This window comes from Carcharodon carcharias, chromosome 40, assembly GCF_017639515.1.
Source record: "Carcharodon carcharias isolate sCarCar2 chromosome 40, sCarCar2.pri, whole genome shotgun sequence".
NCBI lineage: Eukaryota > Metazoa > Chordata > Chondrichthyes > Lamniformes > Lamnidae > Carcharodon > Carcharodon carcharias.
In genome coordinates, this window is record NC_054506.1 from 1,324,939 (window position 1) to 1,347,523 (window position 22,585).

Genomic DNA, 22,585 nt, shown 5'->3' on the forward strand with positions numbered 1-22,585 from the left:
AAACACCCACACACCCATCCACGCCCACACACACTCGCACACCCGCTCACACACACCCACACACACTCGCACACCCACTTACACACACCCACACACCCATCCACACTCGTACGCACACTCGCACAAACACACACACTCACACAAACATATTCTCACAGACCCACACACACACCCACATACCCATCCACACCCACACACCCTCTCCCTCTCACACACACAAACACACACACCCATCCACACTTTCATGCGCGCTCACACAAACACACACACTCACACAAACATATTCTCACAAACACACATATACGCCTACTCTCACACATACTCACAAACACACACAAACACACTCACGCTCACACACACACATAAAAACATCTCACATTCTCACATTCAAACACTCACACACACATACACACACACACTCATAGACGTATACACACACACATATACACACACATGTACACAAATGCACAGACACAGTAATGAAGGATAGAAAAAGGAAACTTTTACAACTATGGATAGTAACAGTACAAGAACCGTGGAGATTGAAATGAGTTCACATGATTTACAGAGTCCGAGAAGAAAAAGTCCAAAGGGTATTTCCGATGAGATGGAATTTAATCCTGAGTCCAGTTAGTGCTTACCGCGTTCAAATTGAATGCCCCGTTTCTGACATGACAACTATGAAAACACTGTAAGGAGTTGCTTCATTGGCTGCAAAAGCAGGTTGGGGATTATCTGAATAAGTGAAAGTTGCTAGAGAAATGCAGGATTTCTGTCCTGTTACATGTCGCCGGATTCATGCCTGGATTTATAATGGGGTTTTCCAAAGTCAACAGTCACGCTGTCATTCCTACTTCCCACCAGTAGTGGCGCTGCAGGAGGCTCAACCTGGGAGAAAAGGGGAACAGATGAACTTTCACCTTTCGGACATGGCCTCAGGCAGATGGGGATTGTGGGGAAGGGAGGAGGGGCTGGGGATCTTTGGACAATCCTGACATTCTCGTTCTGTGTCCCAGTCTCTCTTCAGGAACAATATTTCTCAATATCAGCTGGCTCGACGCAGGGCGGTGCCCTTTTCTCACAGATGAAAAGGAAGTGATCGGTACAACTGACATCATTCCAGTCGGTTCTTCTGATAATGGCGCAGTTTTCATTACCTTTCGAATTATTCGGTTCACCCTCGTACCATTGAGTAAAACTGGGAAATGGGGGAAAAAAAAACCAATAAAAATCCGACACATTCCTGCGCAGAATCAACAAGATTCCTACAGCCCTGTACAAATCCCCAACTAATCCCACTGTCCCCTCTCTCCCCATAGCCCTGTACAAATCCCCAACTAATCCAACTGTCCCACTCTCTCCCCATAGCCCTGTACAAATCCCAAACTAATCCCACTTCCCCATTCTCTCCCCATAGCCCTGTATCAATCCCCAACTAATCCCACTGCTCCGCTTTCTCCCCATAGCCCTGTATCATTCCCCAAACTAATCCCACTGTCCCACTCTCTCCCCATAGCCCTGTATCAATCCCCAAACTAATCCCACTGTCCCACTCTCTCCCCATAGCCCTGTACAAATCCCAAACTAATCCCACTGTCCAGCTCTCTCCCCATAGCCCTGTATCAATCCCAAACTAATCCCACTGCCCGACACTCTCCCCATAGCCCTGTACAAATTCCCAACTAATCCAACAGTCCCGCTCTCTCCCCATAGCCCTGTATCAGTCCCAAACTAATCCCACTGTCCCACTCTCTCCCCATAGACCTATATCAATCCCCAAACTAATCCCACTGTCACCTCTCTCCCCATAGCCCTGTATCAATCCCCAAACTAATCCCACTGTCCAGCTCTCTCCCCATAGCCCTGTATCAATCTCCAAATAATCCAACTGTCCCACTCTCTCCCCATAGCCCTGTATCAATCCCAAACTAATCCCACTGCCCGACTCTCTCCCCATAGCCCTGTATCAATCCCAAACTAATCCCACTGTCCCACTCTCTCCCCATAGCCCTGTATCAATCCCAAACTAATCCCACTGTCCCACTCTCTCCCCATAGCCCTGTATCAATCCCCAAACTAATCCCACTGCCCCACTCTCTCCCCATAGCCCTGTATCAATCCCAAACTAATCCCACTGCCCCACTCTCTCCCCATTGCCCTGTATCAATCCCCAAACTAATCCCACTGTCCCACTCTCTCCCCATAGCCCTGTATCAATCCCAAACTAATCCCACTGCTCCGCTTTCTCCCCATAGCCCTGATCAATCCCAAACTAATCCCACTGCTCCGCTTTCTCCCTATAGCCCTGTATTAATCCCCAAACTAATCCCACTGTCCCACTCTCTCCCCATAGCCCTGTATCAATCACAAACTAATCCCACTGCTCCGCTCTCTCCCCATAGCCCTGTATCAATCCCCAAACTAATCCCACTGCTCCGCTCTCTCCCCATAGCCCTGTATCAATCCCCAAACTAATCCCACTGTCCCGCCCTCTCTCCATGCGACACTGGGACTCACCTCACTTGGGTCCCATCCACCCATTTCCAGTTTCCTTCACTCTCTCGATCTGTTAGTCCGATCCAGTAGTCCCCAGGATTGTTCTCGATAGATTTCTTTATGAAATTCTGCAGCAGATTCAATGATGGAATGTGATCAGTTAGTATGACTGCCTTAACTCACATACACACACACACTCTCACTCACACACTCAAACACATACACCCACACGGACACACACACACACACACACACTCACACACACTCTCACTCACACACTCAAACACATACACACACACACACACTCACACAAACACACACACCCACACACACACACACACACACACACACACACTCACACACACTCTCACTCACACACTCAAACACATACACACACACACACACTCACACAAACACACACACACACACCCACACACACTCACACACACACACACACACACACTTACACACACTCTCACTCACACACTCAAACACATACACACACACACACACTCACACAAACACACACACACACACCCACACACACTCACACACACACACACACACACACACTCACACACACTCTCACTCACACACTCAAACACATACACACACACACACACTCACACAAACACGCACACACACGCCCACACACACTCACACACACACACACACACACACACACACTCACTCACATACACACACACACACACTCACACACACACACACACTCACTCACATGCACACACACACACACACACACACACACACACACACTCACACACACACTCAAACTCACATACACACACACACACAAACACACACTCTCACACACACACACAACTGATACCCTAAATACCACAAACCGTTTCTCAGGAAATTCTCCCTCATTCCCTCTGATTAAATATCGGGAAGCCTGAAGCTGTTGTTTTCCGTCTCTGTTCCAAACTCCATTCCCGAGTTACCGACTCCATCCTGGGAACTCCCTGAGACTGAACCAGACTGTTCACAACCCTGGGGTCGTGTTTAACCTGGAGATGGGATTCCCACCTCATATCCACATCATCACCAAGACGGCCTCTTCCCAACTCATCGCCCAGTACCTCCCCGGTCTCAGCTCATCGACTGCTGAAACCCTCGTTCATGTAGTGTAGAGGGAGTTTTACTGTGTATCTAACCCCGTGCTGTACCTGTCCTGGGAGTGTTTGATGGGGACGGTGTAGAGGGAGTTTTACTCTGTATCTAACCCCGTGCTGTACCTGTCCTGGGAGTGTTTGATGGGGTCAGTGTAGAGGAAGATTTACTCTGTATCTAACCCCGTGCTGTCCCTGTCCTGGGAGTGTTTGAAGGGGACAGTGTAGAGGGAGCTTTACTCTGTATCTAACCCCGTGCTGTACCTGTCCTGGGAGTGTTTGATGGGGACAGTGTAGAGGGAGTTTTACTCTGTATCTAACCCCGTGCTGTACCTGCCCTGGGAGTGTTTGATGGGGACGTTGTAGAGGGAGTTTTACTCTGTATCTAACCCCGTGCTGTACCTGTCCTGGGAGTGTTTGATGGGGAGAGTGTAGAGTGAGATTTACTCTGTATCTAACCCCGTGCTGTACCTGTCCTGGGAGTGTTTGATGGGGACAGTGTTGGGGGATATTCTCTCTCTATCTCAGTCTGACTGATGCGTCTGTCATTCTCACCTGTTCCTGTTCTGTATTTATGATGATGAGGTGTGAATTTTGGGATTCACATTGTTGTTTTGCCGACTCCCAGTTTACTTTATCCGTTGAGAATCTATAACAATGTTGATTATGAATTTTCCAGCCGCTCGGACAGAGAGACTCTGCAGAATTATAAAGGCATTATTCAGAGAAATACATCGAAACATTAGGAACAGGAAGAGACCATTCAGCCCCTCTCGAGCCTGTTACACAGGAACAGGAGGAGACCATTCAGCCCCTCTCGAGCATGTTACACAGGAACAGGAGGAGGCCATTCAGCCCCTCTCGAGCATGTTACACAGGAACAGGAGGTGGCCATTCAGCCCCTCTGGAGTATTTTACACCATGCTTTTGGATCTGCTCTGTACCTTAACCCCCTCGGTTCCGTGACCCTCCATCCCCAACAACAATCTCTCAATCTCAGTTTTGACGTTTCCCTTTGACCTCCGGCCCCCACAGTTTATTTCGGGGTTTGGGTGGGGGGAGAGTTCCTGATTTCCGCTGCCCTCTGTGTGAAGAGGTGTTTCCTGATGTCCCCCCTGAACGTCCTGGCTCCAATTTTAACCTTCTTACCCCTTGTTCCCGACTCTCCCTCCCCTGCTCCCCCCACAACCCACCGGATCAGAGGAAATAGTTTCTCTCCATCCACCCAATCGAATCTCTTTATTGATTTCAACACCTCGGGTCCGGTCGCTGTGGTTCCGCCTGTAGTCCTCAGGCTTCGAGTTTGGATCGCCCGCCTGTACCTTATCCAATCCCTTCAATGTGTCGGACAGAACCCCCCCGATCGATTCACCCCCTCGTCTGTCCCAAACTCCGGAAGGCAGAGGCCGGGATAGTGCGGACTTCCCCCGCTTGGAGATTGAGGCCTTGACTGGTGGATGGGGAGGGTGGGGTGGGGAGACAGGGGGTGGGGGTGAGGAGACAGGGGATGGGGGTGGGAGTGGGGAGACAGGGGGTGGGGGTGGGGAGACAGGGGGTGGGGCCGGGGAGACGGGGGTGGGGGTGGGGAGACAGGGGGTGGGCGTGGGGAGACAGGGGGGTGGGTGTGGGGAGACAGGGGGTGGGCGTGGGGAGACAGGGGGTGGGGGTGGGGAGACAGGGGGTGGGGCCGGGGAGATGGGGGTGGGGGTGGGGAGACAGGGGGTGGGCGTGGGGAGACCGGGGCGTGGGGGTGGGGAGACAGGGGGTGGGCGTGGGGAGACGGGGGTGGGGGTGGGGAGACAGGGGGTGGGCGTGGGGAGACAGGGGTTGGGGTTGGGGAGACAGGGGGTGGGCGTGGGGAGACAGGGGTTGGGGTTGGGGAGACAGGGGGTGGGGGTGGGGGTGGGGAGTCAGGGGGTGGGGGTGTGGAGACGGGGGTGGGGGTGGGGAGACAGGGGGTGGGCGTGGGGAGACAGGGGTTGGGGTTGGGGAGACAGGGGGTGGGGGTGGGGAGACAGGGGGTGGGGGTGGGGAGACGGGGGTGGGGGTGGGGAGACAGGGGGGTGGGGGTGGGGAGACAGGGGTTGGGGTTGGGGAGACAGGGGGTGGGGGTGGGGAGACAGGGGTTGGGGTTGGGGAGACAGGGGGTGGGCGTGGGGAGACAGGGGGTGGGGGGTGGGGGTGGGGAGTCAGGGGGTGGGGGTGTGGAGACGGGGGTGGGGGTGGGGAGACAGGGGGTGGGCGTGGGGAGACAGGGGTTGGGGTTGGGGAGACAGGGGGTGGGGGTGGGGAGACAGGGGGTGGGGGTGGGGAGACGGGGGTGGGGGTGGGGAGACAGGGGGTGGGGGTGGGGAGACAGGGGTTGGGGTTGGGGAGACAGGGGGTGGGGGTGGGGAGACAGGGGTTGGGGTTGGGGAGACAGGGGGTGGGCGTGGGGAGACAGGGGGTGGGGGTGGGGGTGGGGAGTCAGGGGGTGGGGGTGGGGAGACAGGGGTGAGTGGGGAGGGTGGGGGTGGGGAGACAGGGGGTGGGGGTGGGGAGGGTGGGGGTGGGGAGACAGGGGGTGGGTGTGGGGAGACAGGGGGTGGGGGTTGGGAGACAGGGGTGGGGGTGGGGATTTAGGGGGTGGGTGTGGGGAGACAGGGGTGGGGGCGGGGAGACAGGGGTGGGGGTGGGGAGACAGGGGGGGGGTTGGGGGGGTGGGGGAGACAGGGGTGGGGGTGGGGATTTAGGGGGTGGGTGTGGGGAGACAGGGGGTGGGGGTGGGAAGACAGGGGTGGGGGTGGGGATTTAGGGGGTGGGTGTGGGGAGACAGGGGGTGGGGGTGGGGGTGGGGTGACAGGGGTGGGTGTGAGGAGACAGGGGTGGGTGTGGGGAGACAGGGGGTGGGGGTGGGGAGACAGGGGTGGGGGCGGGGAGACAGGGATGGGTGTGGGGAGACAGGGGGTGGGGGTGAGGAGAGGGGGGTGGGTGTGGGGAGACAGGGGTGGGGGTGGGGATTTAGGGGGTGGGTGTGGGGAGACAGGGGTGGGGACAGGGGAGACAGGGGTGGGGGCAGGGGAGACAGGGGGTGGGGGTGGGGAGACAGGGGTGGGGGTGGGGATTTAGGGGGTGGGTGTGGGGAGACAGGGGGTGGGTGTGGGGAGACAGGGGGTGGGGGTGGAGGTGGGGAGACAGGGGTGGGGGTGGGGATTTAGGGGGTGGGGGCGATCCCACCGGGACAGAGCGTGGGTGGATGGGAGAGTGGGGGAGGGGGTAGCGGCCGTCAGCACCAACTCACCCGAGCAGTTTCGGAAGACGGTGCAGAAGGATCTTCGGTCCCTGAGCATCTGTTCAAGGGTCTCGGACATATTCCGGATCTTTCCGTTCAGCCCCGTCATGTCCTTGTCCATCTGTAGGACTGAGAGAATCACAGGGTCACAGAACCACAGGGTCACAGAACCACACAGAAGGAGGCCATTTGGCCCATCATGTCTACACTGTCTCTCCGAATGAGCGTTAGTACCCACTGTCATCGCCCTGCCTTTTCCCCCCTGTCCCCCTGCACATTATATCGGTTCAAATAACCATCCAATGCCCCCTTGAATGCCTCGATTGAACCTGCCTCCCCCACACGACCAGGCAGCACATCCCAGACCCGAACCACTCGGCGTGTCAAAACGTTTTCTCTCACATCGCGTTTGATTCTTTCGCAAGTCGCTTAAAAATCTGTGTCCTCTGGGCCCAGTGAGAACAGCTTCTCCCCGTCTCCTCTGTCCAGCCCCCTCTTGATTCTGAACGTCTCCATCAAATCCCCTCTCAGCCTCCTTCTCTCCAAGGAGAACAGTCCCAACCTCTCCCATCTCTCCTTGGAACTGAAGCTTCTCCTCCCCAGAACAATCCGTCTAAACCTCTCCTGCGCTCCCTCTCCAATGTGTTCACATCCTTCCTATAATGTGGCTCAGAGCTGTAACACACTGTGATGGAACTGGGATATATCAAAGTGTTACAGCGAGGGGTGTGGGATATATCAGAGTGTTACAGCGAGGGGTGTGGGATATATCACAGTGTTACAGTGAGGGGTGTGGGATATATCAGAGTGTTACAGCGAGGGGTGTGGGATATATCACAGTGTTACAGTGAGGGGTGTGGGATATATCAGAGTGTTACAGCGAGGGGTGTGGGATATATCAGAGTGTTACAGTGAGGGGTGTGGGATATATCAGAGTGTTACAGTGAGGGGTGTGGGATATATCACAGTGTTACAGTGAGGGGTGTGGGATATATCAGAGTGTTACAGTGAGGGGTGTGGGGTATATCAGAGTGTTACAGTGAGGGGTGTGGGATATATCAGGGTGTTACAGTGAGGGGTGTGGGATATATCAGAGTGTTACAGTGAGGGGTGTGGTATATCAGAGTGTTACAGTAAGGGCTGTGGGGTATATCAGAGTGTTACAGTGAGGGGTGCGGGATATATCAGAGTGTTACAGTGAGGGGTGTGGGATATATCAGAGTGTTACAGTGAGGGGTGTGGGACATATCAGAGTGTTACAGTGAGGGGTGTAGGATATATCAGAGTGTTACATTGAGAGGTGTGGGATATATCAGAGTGTTACAGTGAGGGGTGCTGGATATATCAGAGTGTTACAGTGAGGGTTGTAGGATATATCAGAGTTTACATTGAGGGGTGTGGGATATATCAGGGTGTTACAGTGAGGGGTGTGGGATATATCAGTGTGTTACAGTGAGGGGTGTAGGATATATCAGAGTGTTTCATTGAGGGGTGTGGGATATATCAGAGTGTTTCATTGAGGGGTGTGGGATATATCAGAGTGTTACAGTGAGGGGTGTGGGATATATCAGAGTGTTACATTGAGGGGTGTGGGATATATCAGGGTGTTACAGTGAGCGGTGTGGGATATATCAGTGTGTTACAGTGAGGGGTGTGGGATATATCAGAGTGTTACAGTGAAGGGTGTGTGATATATCAGAGTGTTACAGTGAGGGGTGTGGGATATATCAGTGTTACAGTGAGGGGTGTGGGATATATCAGTGTTACAGTGAGGGGTGTGGGGTAAATCAGAGTGTTAAAGTGAGGGGTGTGGGATATATCAGAGTGTTACAGTGAGGGGTGTAGAATATATCAGAGTGTTACAGTGAGGGGTGTGGGATATATCAGAATGTTACAGTGAGGGGTGTGGGGTATATCAGAGTGTTACAGTGAAGGGTGTGGGATATATCAGAGTGTTACAGTGAGGGGTGTGGGATGTATCAGTGTGTTAATGTGAAGGGTGTGGGATATATCAGTGTTACAGTGAGGGGTCTGGGGTATATCAGTGTTACAGTGAGGGTTGTGGGATATATCAGTGTTACAGTGAGGGGTGTGGGATATATCAGTGTTACAGTGAGGGGTGTGGGATATATCAGTGTTACAGTGAGGGGTGTAAGATATATCAGTGTTACAGTGAGGGGTTTAGGGTATATCAGTGTTACAGTGAGGGGTGTGTTGTGTATCAGAGTGTTACAGTGAAGGGTGTGGGATATATAAGAGTGTTACAGTGAGGGGTGTGGGATATATCAGTGTTACAGTGAGGGTTGTGGGATATATCAGAGTGATACAGTGAGGGGTGTGGGATATATCAGAGTGTTACAGTGAGGGGTGTGGTATATGTCAGAGTGTTACAGTGAGGGATTGTGGCACATATCAGTGTTATAGTGAGGGGTGTGGGATATATCAGAGTGTTGCAGTGAGGGGTGTTGGATATATCAGAGTGTTACAGTGAGGGGTATGGGGTATATCAGTGTGTTGCAGTGAGGGGTGTGTGATATATCAGAGTGTTACAGTGAGGGGTGTTGGATATATCAGAGTGTTGCAGTGAGGGGTGTGGGATATATCAGAGTGTTACAGTGAGGGGTGTGGGATATATCAGAGTGTTGCAGTGAGGGGTGTGGGATATATCAGAGTGTTACAGTGAGGGGTGTGGGATATATCAGAGTGTTACAGTGAGTGGTGTGGGATATATCAGAGTGTTACAGTGAGGGGTGTGGGATATATCAGAGTGTTACAGTGAGGGGTGTGGGATATATCAGAGTGTTACAGTGAGTGGTGTGGGATATATCAGAGTGTTACAGTGAGGGGTGTGCGATATATCAGAGTGTTACAGTGAGGGATTGTGGCATATATCAGTGTTATAGTGAGGGGTGTGGGATATATCAGAGTGTTGCAGTGAGGGGTGTTGGATATATCAGAGTGTTACAGTGAGCGGTATGGGGTATATCAGTGTGTTGCAGTGAGGGGTGTGTGATATATCAGAGTGTTACAGTGAGGGGTGTGAGATATATCAGAGTGTTACAGTGAGTGGTGTGGGATATATCAGAGTGTTGCAGTGAGGGGTGTTGGATATATCAGTGTGTTACAGTGAGGGGTGTTGGATATATCAGAGTGTTACAGTGAGGGGTGTGGGATATATCAGAGTGTTGCAGTGAGGGGTGTTGGATATATCAGAGTGTTACAGTGAGGGGTGTGGGATATATCAGAGTGTTACAGTGAGGGGTGTGGGATATATCAGAGTGTTACAGTGAGGGGTGTGGGATATATCAGAGTGTTACAGTGAGGGGTGTGGGATATATCAGAGTGTTACAGTGAGGGGTGTGGGATATATCAGAGTGTTACAGTGAGGGGTGTGGGATATATCAGAGTGTTACAGTGAGGGGTGTGGGATATATCAGAATGTTACAGTGAGGGGTGTGGGATGTATCAGTGTGTTAATGTGAAGGGTGTGGGATATATCAGTGTTACAGTGAGGGGTCTGGGGTATATCAGTGTTACAGTGAGGGTTGTGGGATATATCAGTGTTACAGTGAGGGGTGTGGGATATATCAGTGTTACAGTGAGGGGTGTGGGATATATCAGTGTTACACTGCGGGGTGTAAGATATATCAGTGTTACAGTGAGGGGTTTAGGGTATATCAGTGTTACAGTGAGGGGTGTGTTGTGTATCAGAGTGTTACAGTGAAGGGTGTGGGATATATAAGAGTGTTACAGTGAGGGGTGTGGGATATATCAGTGTTACAGTGAGGGTTGTGGGATATATCAGAGTGATACAGTGAGGGGTGTGGGATATATCAGAGTGTTACAGTGAGGGGTGTGGGATATATCAGAGTGTTACAGTGAGGGGTGTGGGATATATCAGAGTGTTACAGTGAGTTGTGTGGGATATATCAGAGTGTTACAGTGAGGGGTGTGGTATATGTCAGAGTGTTACAGTGAGGGATTGTGGCACATATCAGTGTTATAGTGAGGGGTGTGGGATATATCAGAGTGTTGAAGTGAGGGGTGTTGGATATATCAGAGTGTTACAGTGAGGGGTATGGGGTATATCAGTGTGTTGCAGTGAGGGGTGTGTGATATATCAGAGTGTTACAGTGAGGGGTGTGGGATATATCAGAGTGTTACAGTGAGGGGTGTTGGATATATCAGAGTGTTACAATGAGGGGTGTGAGATATATCAGAGTGTTACAGTGAGTGGTGTGGGATATATCAGAGTGTTACAGTGAGGGGTGTTGGATATATCAGAGTGTTACAGTGAGGGGTGTGGGATATATCAGAGTGTTACAGTGAGGGTGTGGGATATATCAGAGTGTTGCAGTGAGGGGTGTTGGATATATCAGAGTGTTACAGTGAGGGGTGTGGGATATATCAGAGTGTTACAGTGAGTGGTGTGGGATATATCAGAGTGTTACAGTGAGGGGTGTGGGATATATCAGAGTGTTACAGTGAGGGGTGTGGGATATATCAGAGTGTTACAGTGAGTGGTGTGGGATATATCAGAGTGTTACAGTGAGGGGTGTGCGATATATCAGAGTGTTACAGTGAGGGATTGTGGCATATATCAGTGTTATAGTGAGGGGTGTGGGATATATCAGAGTGTTGCAGTGAGGGGTGTTGGATATATCAGAGTGTTACAGTGAGGGGTGTGAGATATATCAGAGTGTTACAGTGAGTGGTGTGGGATATATCAGAGTGTTACAGTGAGTGGTGTGGGATATATCAGAGTGTTGCAGTGAGGGGTGTTGGATATATCAGTGTGTTACAGTGAGGGGTGTGGGATATATCAGAGTGTTACAGTGAGGGGTGTGGGATATATCAGAGTGTTACAGTGAGTGGTGTGGGATATATCAGAGTGTTACAGTGAGGGGTGTGGGATATATCAGAGTGTTACAGTGGGGGGTGTGGGATATATCAGAGTGTTACAGTGAGGGGTGTGGGATATATCAGAGTGTTACAGTGAAGGGTGTGGTATGTATCAGGCTGTTACACTGAGATCAAAAACAGAATTACCTGGAAAAACTCAGCAGGTCTGGCAGCATCGGCGGAGAAGAAAAAAGTTGATGTTTCGAGTCCTCATGACCCTTCGACAGATCTGTCGAAGGGTCATGAGGACTCGAAACATCAACTCTTTTCTTCTCCGCCGATGCTGCCAGACCTGCTGAGTTTTTCCAGGTAATTCTGTTTTTGTTTTGGATTTCCAGCATCCGCAGTTTTTTTGTTTTTATGTTACATTGAGATGTTCCTCCCCATACCATGGACTGTGAGACCTGTAATAATTGCAAGGCCACAGATTAAGACAATAAGTCCGACCACGATGAGACATCTGGATATTTTTGATCTTCTTCCTCCAGCTGTTTCCTGTCCAGTTTTATCTGGAATAGAGAAGTAAAGATTGACCCATGTTGAGCAGCCTGTGTAACTGTACAGAACAGACAATGGTGACGTATCTACCTCCCTTATCGAGAGAAACAACAACCACGTTACTCGTTTATATCCCTGGTTTCACATCCCAGCGCACGGTACAGGAGGATTATCAAAGAGAATTGAACACCGAGTCACACAGGGAGATATTAGGGACAGGAAAGCAAAAGCTCAGTCACAGAGATCGGTACAAGGAGCGTGTTAAAGTAGAGAGAGAGACAGAGAGAAAGAGACAGAGAGAAAGAGGCAGAGAGAGAGAGAGTGTTAGGGAGACAGAGAGAGCGAGAGAGAGGGTGTAGGGGCTGGAGGAGGTTACAGCGATGGGAGGGTTGTAGGGGCTGGAGGAGTTTCCAGAGATAGGGAGGGTTGTAGGGGCTGGAGGAGTTTCCAGAGATAGGGAGGGCTGTAGGGGCTGGAGGAGGTTACAGAGATGGGGAGGGGTGTAGGGGCTGGAGGATGTTACAGAGATAGGGAGGGCTGTAGTGGCTGGAGGAGGTTAAAGAGATAGGGAGGGGTGTCGGGGCTGGAGGAGGTTACAGAGATAGGGAGGGGTGTAGGGGTTGGAGGAGGTTACAGAGATAGGGAGGGCTGTAGGGGCTGGAGGAGGTAACAGAGATAGGGAGGGCTGTAGTGGTTGGAGGAGGTTACAGAGATAGGGAGGGCTGTAGGGGCTGGAGGAGGTTACAGAGATAGGGTGGGGTGTAGTGACTGGAGGAGGTTACAGAGATAGGGAGGGGTGTAGGGACTGGAGGATGTTACAGAGATAGGGAGGGGTGTAGGGGTTGGAGGAGGTTACAGAGATAGGGAGGGGTGTAGGGACTGGAGGAGGTTACAGCGATAGGGAGGGGTGTAGGGGTTGGAGGAGGTTACAGAGATAGGGAGGGGTGTAGGGGCTGGAGGAGGTTACAGAGATCGGGAGGTGAATCTCTTCATCCTTCATCATGTGCCCCCCCCCACCACCACCCCCACCCCATCTGCCCTGAATCATTGTGACCTCTGACCCCACACTCCCAGGATGACTGACCTTTATCCGGGGTCACCTCCGGGACTTGGTTCTGCTGCGGACTCTGCGGAGTGAAGTTGACCTGGGCGTAACTTGGTTCCTGTTCACCTACGAGAGTTGGAGAGAGAGGGAGAGAGGGAGTGAGAAGGGATGAAGAATGTGAGGACAGTTTGGTCAGTACGTGTGACGTAGGTGGGAAGCAGAGGCCAACGACAGACCAACAACACGCACACCGACATGACACTCAGCTCTGGATCACGCCAAGACCTAACTAGAACGTAACCAGGTGCATCTCAACTGCAGCTACAGGCAGTTACAAGTAAATGTGACTTAGCAAAGACTTAATTCACCAATAGAACACGTGTAACACAAAACGAGAAGGCATGGAAACCGAGGAACAGCAGGCACGTAGCTACGGTGTGATCGTCACGTGGCTGAGGTCTAACAGAAACGCAGCTAAGATACAACGGATGTGCGATGGACGTGTAAGCGAAGTGTAATTGAGACGTAACACACACGCAACTAAGAAGCAAGTGACATACTACAGGAGTACAACAGGGACAGGACTCTTGCTTAACTGTGACGTTACCACGATGCAACGGAAATGTAACTGAGGTGTAACTGACAGGGAAGGGACGTGTCGCACAGTTGTGTCAAGAGGAGGGTATTCGATTTCCAAACAGAGATTAGCAGTCCCATAACTAAGGTCTAACAGATACGTAACTAAGGTTTAACAAGCAGAGAGGAGATGGATCAGCTATGATATTGACTCAGACGTAACTTAAGAAGAAACTGAAAGAATCAGGGTCTACATAATGCATCATGTTCAACGCAATTGAGAAACGACTAAAGTGCAGCAGGTTGGGCACGAATCAGTATCTTACGACCAACATACGATATCCGTAACTGACCTGTTGTATGGAGCTTAGATGTCCCGGAGGCAGGAAGAAGATTCAGCTCCGCGTATGAGATCTCCAGATCGTCTGGAAAACAGAAACAGAAACTATACAATGGATGAGAGTTAGATACAGAGTAAAGATCCCTCTACACCGTCCCCATCAAACACTCCCAGGACAGGTACAGCACGGGGTTAGATACAGAGTAAAGATCCCTCTACACCGTCCCCATCAAACTCTCCCAGGACAAGTATAGCACGGGGTTAGATACCGTGTAGTTACCCCTCCATCTCAATCTCACTATGTTCCCCCCTCACTCTCTCCATCTCACCCTCTGTTTCTATCCCTCTCTCTCTGTCCCTCTCACTCTCAATCTCTCTCACCATCTCTCTCCCTCTCTCTCCCTCCATTGAACAGTTTAACCTACATTCGCTGTCTCTCTATGTCACTCTGTCTCTCTCACCCTTAATCTCTCTCACCATCTCTAACTCTGTCTCTGTCAATCTCTCTGTCTCTCTCATCACCTCTCTCTCTGTCTCTCCCACTCTCAATATTTATTTCCATTTCTCTGCCTCTCTCTTTCTCAATCTCTCTCACCATCTCTCTCTGCCTGACACTCTCTTTTTCATTCCTTTCCTCTCTCTCTCTGAGTCTCGGTTTTTTTATAATTTTCATAATCTTTCTGTCTTTCTGTCTCTATCTCTCTCTCTCTCCTGCACTCTCAGTCCCTTCACCTGTCCCCCAAACCATAATTCTCTCTCTCTCCCTCTCCATCTAGTGTAAATGTTAACCTATGTTCACTGGGCACTGTCCTGTCGGTTCTGATGTGTCTCATATTCATGTAATTGCTGTCACAGAATCACACAATGCAGAAGAGGCCCTTTGGTCCATCAAGTATGCACTGTGCACCATCTCTCTCGCTGTCTCTCTCACTCTCAGTCGCTCTCAGCATTTCTCTCTCTGTCCCTCTCAGCATCAATGTCTGTCACGATCTCTCTCTCTGCCTCTCTCTCTCAATCTCTCTCTCTCTCTGTCTCTCTCTCTCAATCACTATCACCATCTCTCTCTGTTTCACTCTTTGTCTCGCACCATATCTCTCTCAGTCTCTCTCGCTCTCAAACTCTCTAACCCTACCTCTCTCTGTCTTTCTCATTGTCAATGTCTCTCACTTTCTCTCACAGTCTCAATATATCTCTCCATTTCTCTTCCTCTCCCTTACTCAATCTCACTCACCATCACTCTCTCTCCCCATCTCTCTCTCTCTCTGTCTGATTGTCTGCCTCTCTTTTTCATTCCTTATCTTGCTATCTTTGTCTCTCGGTGTCTTTATAATTGTCACACTCTTTCTGTCTCTCTCTCTCCCACCCTCACTCTCTGTTCCACCATCTGCACCCCAACCCCTCAGTCTCACTCTTTCTCCCTCCCCGCTCTCTCTCTCTCACTCTAATGAGCAGTTCAACCTACGTTCACTGGGGTCTGTCGTGTTGTTTTTGATGTGTCTCATATTCATGTAATCGGTGTCCTGCTCCATGGTTTGTGTCTGAGGGGTCTCTCTCCTCCCTTCCTGTCCTGTCTGCTTCTCTCTCTCTCCCAGATGTGTCTCAGTCTTTCCTCAAACTCGATGACAGGGCGAAAACTTCCTCAAAACTGTTCCTGCCTCTTGGTTCCATTTCACAATGACACTTCCCCTGAGATCAGAATGAGAGGCTGGTTGTACTGACTCCAGGGGCAGCAGTCCCTCTCTCTCAATCTTTCTCACCATCTCTCTCTCTGTCTCCCTCTCTCTCAATCTCTCTCACCATCTCTCTCTCTCTGTCTCCCTCTCTCTCAATTTCTCTCACTATCTCTCTCTCTCTGTCTCCCTCTCTCACAATCTCTCACACCATCTCTCTCTCTGTCTCCCTCTCTCTCAATCTCTCTCACCATCTCTCTCTCTGTCTCTCTCTCTCTCAATCTCTCTCACTATCTCTCTCTCTGCCACCCTCTCTCTCAATCTCTCTCACCATCTCTCTCTCTGTCTCTCTCTCTCTCAACCTCTCTCACCATCTCTCTCTCTGTCTCCCTCTCTCTCACAGTCTCTCTCTCTGTCTCTCTCTCTTTCAATCTCTCTCACCATCTCTCTCTCTGTCTCACTCTCTCTCAATCTCTCTCACTATCTCTCTCTCTGCCACCCTCTCTCTCAATCTCTCTCACCATCTCTCTCTCTGTCTCTCACTCTCTCAATCTCTCTCACCATCTCGCTCCCTGTCTCCCTCTCTCTCAATCTCTCTCACCATCTCTCTCACTGTCTCCTTCTCTCTCTTTCTTGCCCTCACTCCCTATGACTCCATCCGTCCCCCAACCCCTGTCTCTCTCTCTCTCTCTCTCTCTCTCTCTCCCTCTTTTGAACAGTTTAACCTACATTCACTGGGCCCTGTCATGTTGTTTTTGATGTGTCTCATATTCATGTAGTCGGTGTCCTGCTCCATGGTTTGTGTCTGAGGGGTCTCTCTCCTCCGTTCCTGTCCTGTCTGCTTCTCTCTCTCTCTCAGATGTGTCTCAGTCTTTCCTAAGACTCAATGACAGGGCGAAAACTTCCTCAAAACTGTTTCTGCCTCTTGGTTCCATTTCACAATGACACTTCCCCTGAGATCAGAATGAGAGGCTGGTTGTACTGACTCCAGAGGCAGCAGTCCCTCTCTCTCAATCTCTCTCACCATCTCTCTCTCTGTCTCCCTCTCCCTCTCAATCTCTCTCACCATCTCTCTCTCTGTCTCCCTCTCTCTCAATCTCTCTCACCATCTCTCTCTCTCTCTGTCTCCCTCTCTCTCAATCTCTCTCACCATCTCTCTCTCTGTCTCCCTCTCTCTCAATCTCTCTCACCATCTATCTCTGTCTGACTCTCTCTCTCTCTTTTTCATTCCTTTCCTCTGTCTCTTTGTCTCTCGGTTTCTTTATAATTTTCATACTCTTTCTGTCTTTCTGTCTCTCTCTCTCACCCTAACTCTCAGTACCTCCATCTGCACTAACTGCTAGAGCGTCACAGAATGCCGTAGCTTTATGCAGTGTGTAGTGGTAGCAGAGTATCGCTGGCCTGGTTTTTTTTACATACCAACCCCTCATTCTCTCTCTTTCCCTCTCCCTCTCTCTCTCCCTCTCTCTCCCTGTCCTTCTGTTCACTGCTCTCTCTCCCTCTAGTGTAAATGTTAATCTATATTCACTTGGTGCTGTCCTGTCGGTTCTGATGCATCACATATTCATGTAGTTGCTGTCACAGAATCACAGAATCACACAGTGCAGAAGAGGCCCTTTGGCCCTTCGAGTATGCACTGTACACCATCTCTCTCGCTGTCTCTCTCACTTTCAGCCCTTCTCACCATCTCTCTCACGTCTCTCTCACTCTCAGTCCCTCACACCATCTCTCTCGTTGTCTCTCTCACTCTCAGCCCATCTCACCATCTCTCTCACGTCTCTCTCACTCTCAGTTCCTCTCACCATCTCTCTCTTTTTCTCTCTCATCCTCAATGTCTGTAACGATCTCTCTCTCAGTGCCTCTCTCTCTCAATCTCTCGCACCATCTCTCTCTCTGTCTCTCTATGTCACTCTCTCTGTCTCTCTCTCTCTTAATCTCTCTCACCATCTCTCGCTCTGTCTCTGTCAATCTCTCTGTCTCTCTCATCACCTCTCGCTCTGTCTCTCCCATTCTCAATATTTATTTCCATTTCTCTGTCTCTCTCTTTCTCAATCTCTCTCACCATCTCTCTCTCTCTGCCTGACACTCTCTTTTTCATTCCTTTCCTCACTCTCTCTGTGTCTCGTTTTTTTTATAATTTTCATAATCTTTCTGTCTTTCTGTCTCTATCTCTCTCTCTCCTGCACTCTCAGTCCCTTCACCTGTCCCCCACCCCATAATTGTCTCTCTCTCCCTCTCCATCTAGTGTAAATTTTAAACTATGTTCACTTAGTGCTGTCCTGTCGGTTCTGATGTGTCTCATATTCATGTAGTTGCTGTCACTGAATCACAGAATCACACAGTGCAGAAGAGGCCCTTTGGCCCATCAAGTATGCACTGTGCACCATCTCTCTCACTGTCTCTCTCACTCTCAGTCCGTCTCACCATTTCTCTCTCTGTCCCTCTCAGCCTCAATGTCTGTCACGATCTCTCTCTGTCTCTCTCTCTCTCTAAATCACCATCACCATCTCACTCTCAGTTTCTCTCTTTCTCTCGCACCATGTCTCTCTCAGTCTCTCTCGCTCACAAACTCTCTAACCCTACCTCGATCTGTCTTTCTGATTCTCAACGTCTCTCACTATCTCTCTCTCTCTTTCTCTCACACTCTCAATATATCTCTCCATTTCTCTTCCTCTCCCTTACTCAATCTCACTCACCATCTCTCTCTCCCCATCTCTCTCTCTCTGTCTGATTATCTGTCTCTCTTTTTCATTCCTTATCTTGCTCTCTTTGTCTCTCGGGGTCTTCCTAATTGTCATACTCTTTCTGTCTTTCTGTCTCTCTCTCTCTCTCTCTCTCACCCTCACTCTTTGTCCCACCATCTGTCCCCCCAACCCCACAGTCTCTCTCTTTCTCCCTCCCCGCTCTCTCTTTAATGAACAGTTCAACCTACGTTCACTGGGGTCTGTCGTGCTGTTTTTGATGTGTCTCATATTCATGTAGTCGGTGTCCTGCTCCATGGTTTGTGTCTGAGGGGTCTCTCTCCTCCGTTCCTGTCCTGTCTGCTTCTCTCTCTCTCTCAGATGTGTCTCAGTCTTTCCTCAAACTCAAACAGGGCGAAAACTTCCTCAAAACTGTTCCTGCCTCTTGGTTCCATTTCACAATGACACTTCCCCTGAGATCAGAATGAGAGGCTGGTTGTACTTACCGCAGAGGCAGTAGTCCCTCTCTTTCAATCTCTCTCACCATCTCTCTCTCTGTCTCCCTCTCTCTCAATCTCTCTCACCATCTCTCTCTCTCTCTGTCTCCCTCTCTCTCAATCTCTCTCACCATCTCTCTCTCTCTGTCTCCCTCTCTCTCAATCTCTCTCACCATCTCTCTCTCTGTCTCCCTCTCTCAACCTCTCTCACCATCTCTCTCTCTGTCTCCCTCTCTCTCAATCTCTCTCACCATCTCTCTCTCTGTCTCCCTCTCTCTCAATTTCTCTCACCATCTCTCTCTCTCTCTCTCTCCCTCTCTCTCAATCTCTCTCACCATCTCTCTCTCTGTCTCCCTCTCTCTCAATCTCTCTCACCATCTCTCTCTGTCTCCCTCTCTCTCAATCTCTCTCACCATCTCTCTCTCTATCTCCCTCTCTCTCAATCTCTCTCACCAGCTTTCTCTGTCTGACTCTCTCTCTCTCTCTCTTGTTCATTCCTTTCCTCTCTCTCTTTGTCTCTCGGTTTCTTTATAATTTTCATACTCTTTCTGTCTTTCTGTCTCTCTCTCTCACCCTAACTCTCAGTACGTCCATCTGCACTAACTGCTAGAGTGTCACAGAATGCCGTAGCTTTATGCAGTGTATAGTGGTAGCAGAGTATCTCTGGTCTGGTTTTTTTTACATACCAACCCCTCATTCTCTCTCTTTCCCTCTCCCTCTCTCTCTCCCTCTCTCTCCCTGTCCTTCTGTTCACTGCTCTCTCTCCCTCTAGTGTAAATGTTAATCTATATTCACTTGGTGCTGTCCTGTCGGTTCTGATGTGTCACATATTCATGTAGTTGCTGTCACAGAATCACAGAATCACACAGTGCAGAAGAGGCCCTTTGGCCCTTCGAGTATGCACTGTGCACCATCTCCCTCGCTGTCTCTCTCACTCTCAGTCCCTCACACCATCTCTCTCGCTGTCTCTCTCACTCTCAACCCTTCTCACCATCTCTCTCACGTCTCTCTCACTCTCAGTCCCTCACACCATCTCTCTCGTTGTCTCTCTCACTCTCAGCCCATCTCACCATCTCTCTCACGTCTCTCTCACTCTCAGTTCCTCTCACCATCTCTCTCTTTTTCTCTCTCATCCTCAATGTCTGTAACGATCTCTCTCTCAGTGCCTCTCTCTCTCAATCTCTCGCACCATCTCTCTCTCTGTCTCTCTATGTCACTCTCTCTGTCTCTCTCACTCTTAATCTCTCTCACCATCTCTCGCTCTGTCTCTGTCAATCTCTCTGTCTCTCTCATCACCTCTCGCTCTGTCTCTCCCATTCTCAATATTTATTTCCATTTCTCTGCCTCTCTCTTTCTCAATCTCTCTCACCATCTCTCTCTCTCTGCCTGACACTCTCTTTTTCATTCCTTTCCTCACTCTCTCTGTGTCTCGTTTTTTTTATAATTTTCATAATCTTTCTGTCTTTCTGTCTCTATCTCTCTCTCTCCTGCACTCTCAGTCCCTTCACCTGTCCCCCACCCCATAATTGTCTCTCTCTCCCTCTCCATCTATTGTAAATTTTAAACTATGTTCACTTAGTGCTGTCCTGTCGGTTCTGATGTGTCTCATATTCATGTAGTTGCTGTCACTGAATCACAGAATCACACAGTGCAGAAGAGGCCCTTTGGCCCATCAAGTATGCACTGTGCACCATCTCTCTCACTGTCTCTCTCACTCTCAGTCCGTCTCACCATTTCTCTCTCTGTCCCTCTCAGCCTCAATGTCTGTCACGATCTCTCTCTGTCTCTCTCTCTAAATCACCATCACCATCTCACTCTCAGTTTCTCTCTTTCTCTCGCACCATGTCTCTCTCAGTCTCTCTCGCTCTCAAACTCTCTAACCCTACCTCGATCTGTCTTTCTGATTCTCAACGTCTCTCACTATCTCTCTCTCTCTTTCTCTCACACTCTCAATATATCTCTCCATTTCTCTTCCTCTCTCTTACTCACTCTCACTCACCATCTCTCTCTCTCTGTCTGATTATCTGTCTCTATTTTTCATTCCTTATCTTGCTCTCTTTGTCTCTCGGGGTCTTCCTAATTGTCATACTCTTTCTGTCTTTCTGTCTCTCTCTCTCTCTCTCTCTCACCCTCACTCTTTGTCCCACCATCTGTCCCCCGAACCCCACAGTCTCTCTCTTTCTCCCTCCCCGCTCTCTCTTTAATGAACAGTTCAACCTACGTTCACTGGAGTCTGTCGTGCTGTTTTTGATGTGTCTCATATTCATGTAGTCGGTGTCCTGCTCCATGGTTTGTGTCTGAGGGGTCTCTCTCCTCCGTTCCTGTCCTGTCTGCTTCTCTCTCTCTCTCAGATGTGTCTCAGTCTTTCCTCAAACTCGATGACAGGGCGAAAACTTCCTCAAAACTGTTCCTGCCTCTTGGTTCCATTTCACAATGACACTTCCCCTGAGATCAGAATGAGAGGCTGGTTGTACTTACCGCAGAGGCAGTAGTCCCTCTCTTTCAATCTCTCTCACCATCTCTCTCTCTGTCTCCCTCTCTCTCAATCTCTCTCACCATCTCTCTCTCTCTCTGTCTCCCTCTCTCTCAATCTCTCTCACCATCTCTCTCTCTCTGTCTCCCTCTCTCTCAATCTCTCTCACCATCTCTCTCTCTGTCTCCCTCTCTCAATCTCTCTCACCATCTCTCTCTCTGTTTCCCTCTCTCTCAATCTCTCTCACCATCTCTCTCTCTGTCTCCCTCTCTCTCAATTTCTCTCACCATCTCTCTCTCTCTCTCTCCCTCTCTCTCAATCTGTCTCACCATCTCTCTCTCTGTCTCCCTCTCTCTCAATCTCTCTCACCATCTCTCTCTGTCTCCCTCTCTCTCAATCTCTCTCACCATCTCTCTCTCTATCTCCCTCTCTCTCAATCTCTCTCACCAGCTTTCTCTGTCTGACTCTCTCTCTCTCTTTTTCATTCCTTTCCTCTCTCTCTTTGTCTCTCGGTTTCTTTATAATTTTCATACTCTTTCTGTCTTTCTGTCTCTCTCTCTCGCCCTAACTCTCAGTACGTCCATCTGCACTAACTGCTAGTGTCACAGAATGCCGTAGCTTTATGCAGTGTATAGTGGTAGCAGAGTATCTCTGGCCTGGTTTTTTTTACATACCAACCCCTCATCCTCTCTCTTTCCCTCTCCCTCTCTCTCTCCCTCTCTCTCCCTGTCCTTCTCTTCACTGTTCTCTCTCCCTCTAGTGTAAATGTTAATCTATATTCACTTGGTGCTGTCCTGACGGTTCTGATGCATCACATATTCATGTAGTTGCTGTCACACAATCACAGAATCACACAGTGCAGAAGAGGCCCTTTGGCCCTTCGAGTATGCACTGTACACCATCTCTCTCGCTGTCTCTCTCACTCTCAGTCCCTCGCACCATCTCTCTCGCTGTCTCTCTCACTCTCAGTCCCTCTCACCATTTCTCTCGCTGTCTCTCTCAC

General features: G+C 50.0%; 1 protein-coding gene across 4 annotated transcripts; it reads right to left on the reverse strand.

The window, feature by feature from the left end:
• Positions 1 to 407: 407 nt before the first annotated feature.
• On the reverse strand, positions 408 to 21,492 carry LOC121273155 (CD209 antigen-like protein E). 4 transcript variants are annotated; one of them, XM_041180121.1, is made up of 8 exons: positions 21,331 to 21,492; positions 14,275 to 14,346; positions 13,385 to 13,471; positions 12,192 to 12,311; positions 6,910 to 7,029; positions 4,185 to 4,327; positions 2,518 to 2,624; positions 408 to 1,198 (listed from the first exon to the last, which is right to left on the reverse strand). In XM_041180121.1, the coding sequence occupies exons 1-8, from the start codon at positions 21,395 to 21,397 to the stop codon at positions 1,024 to 1,026; spliced, it is 891 nt and encodes a 296-aa protein (XP_041036055.1). In that variant the 5' UTR covers positions 21,398 to 21,492; the 3' UTR covers positions 408 to 1,023. The 4 variants fall into 4 exon arrangements, with proteins under 4 accessions (XP_041036055.1, XP_041036054.1, XP_041036057.1 ...); XM_041180120.1 differs by lacking the exon at positions 21,331 to 21,492 and adding an exon at positions 18,864 to 19,005; XM_041180123.1 differs by lacking the exon at positions 21,331 to 21,492 and adding an exon at positions 16,661 to 16,799.
• Between the last annotated feature and the right edge of the window lie 1,093 nt (positions 21,493 to 22,585).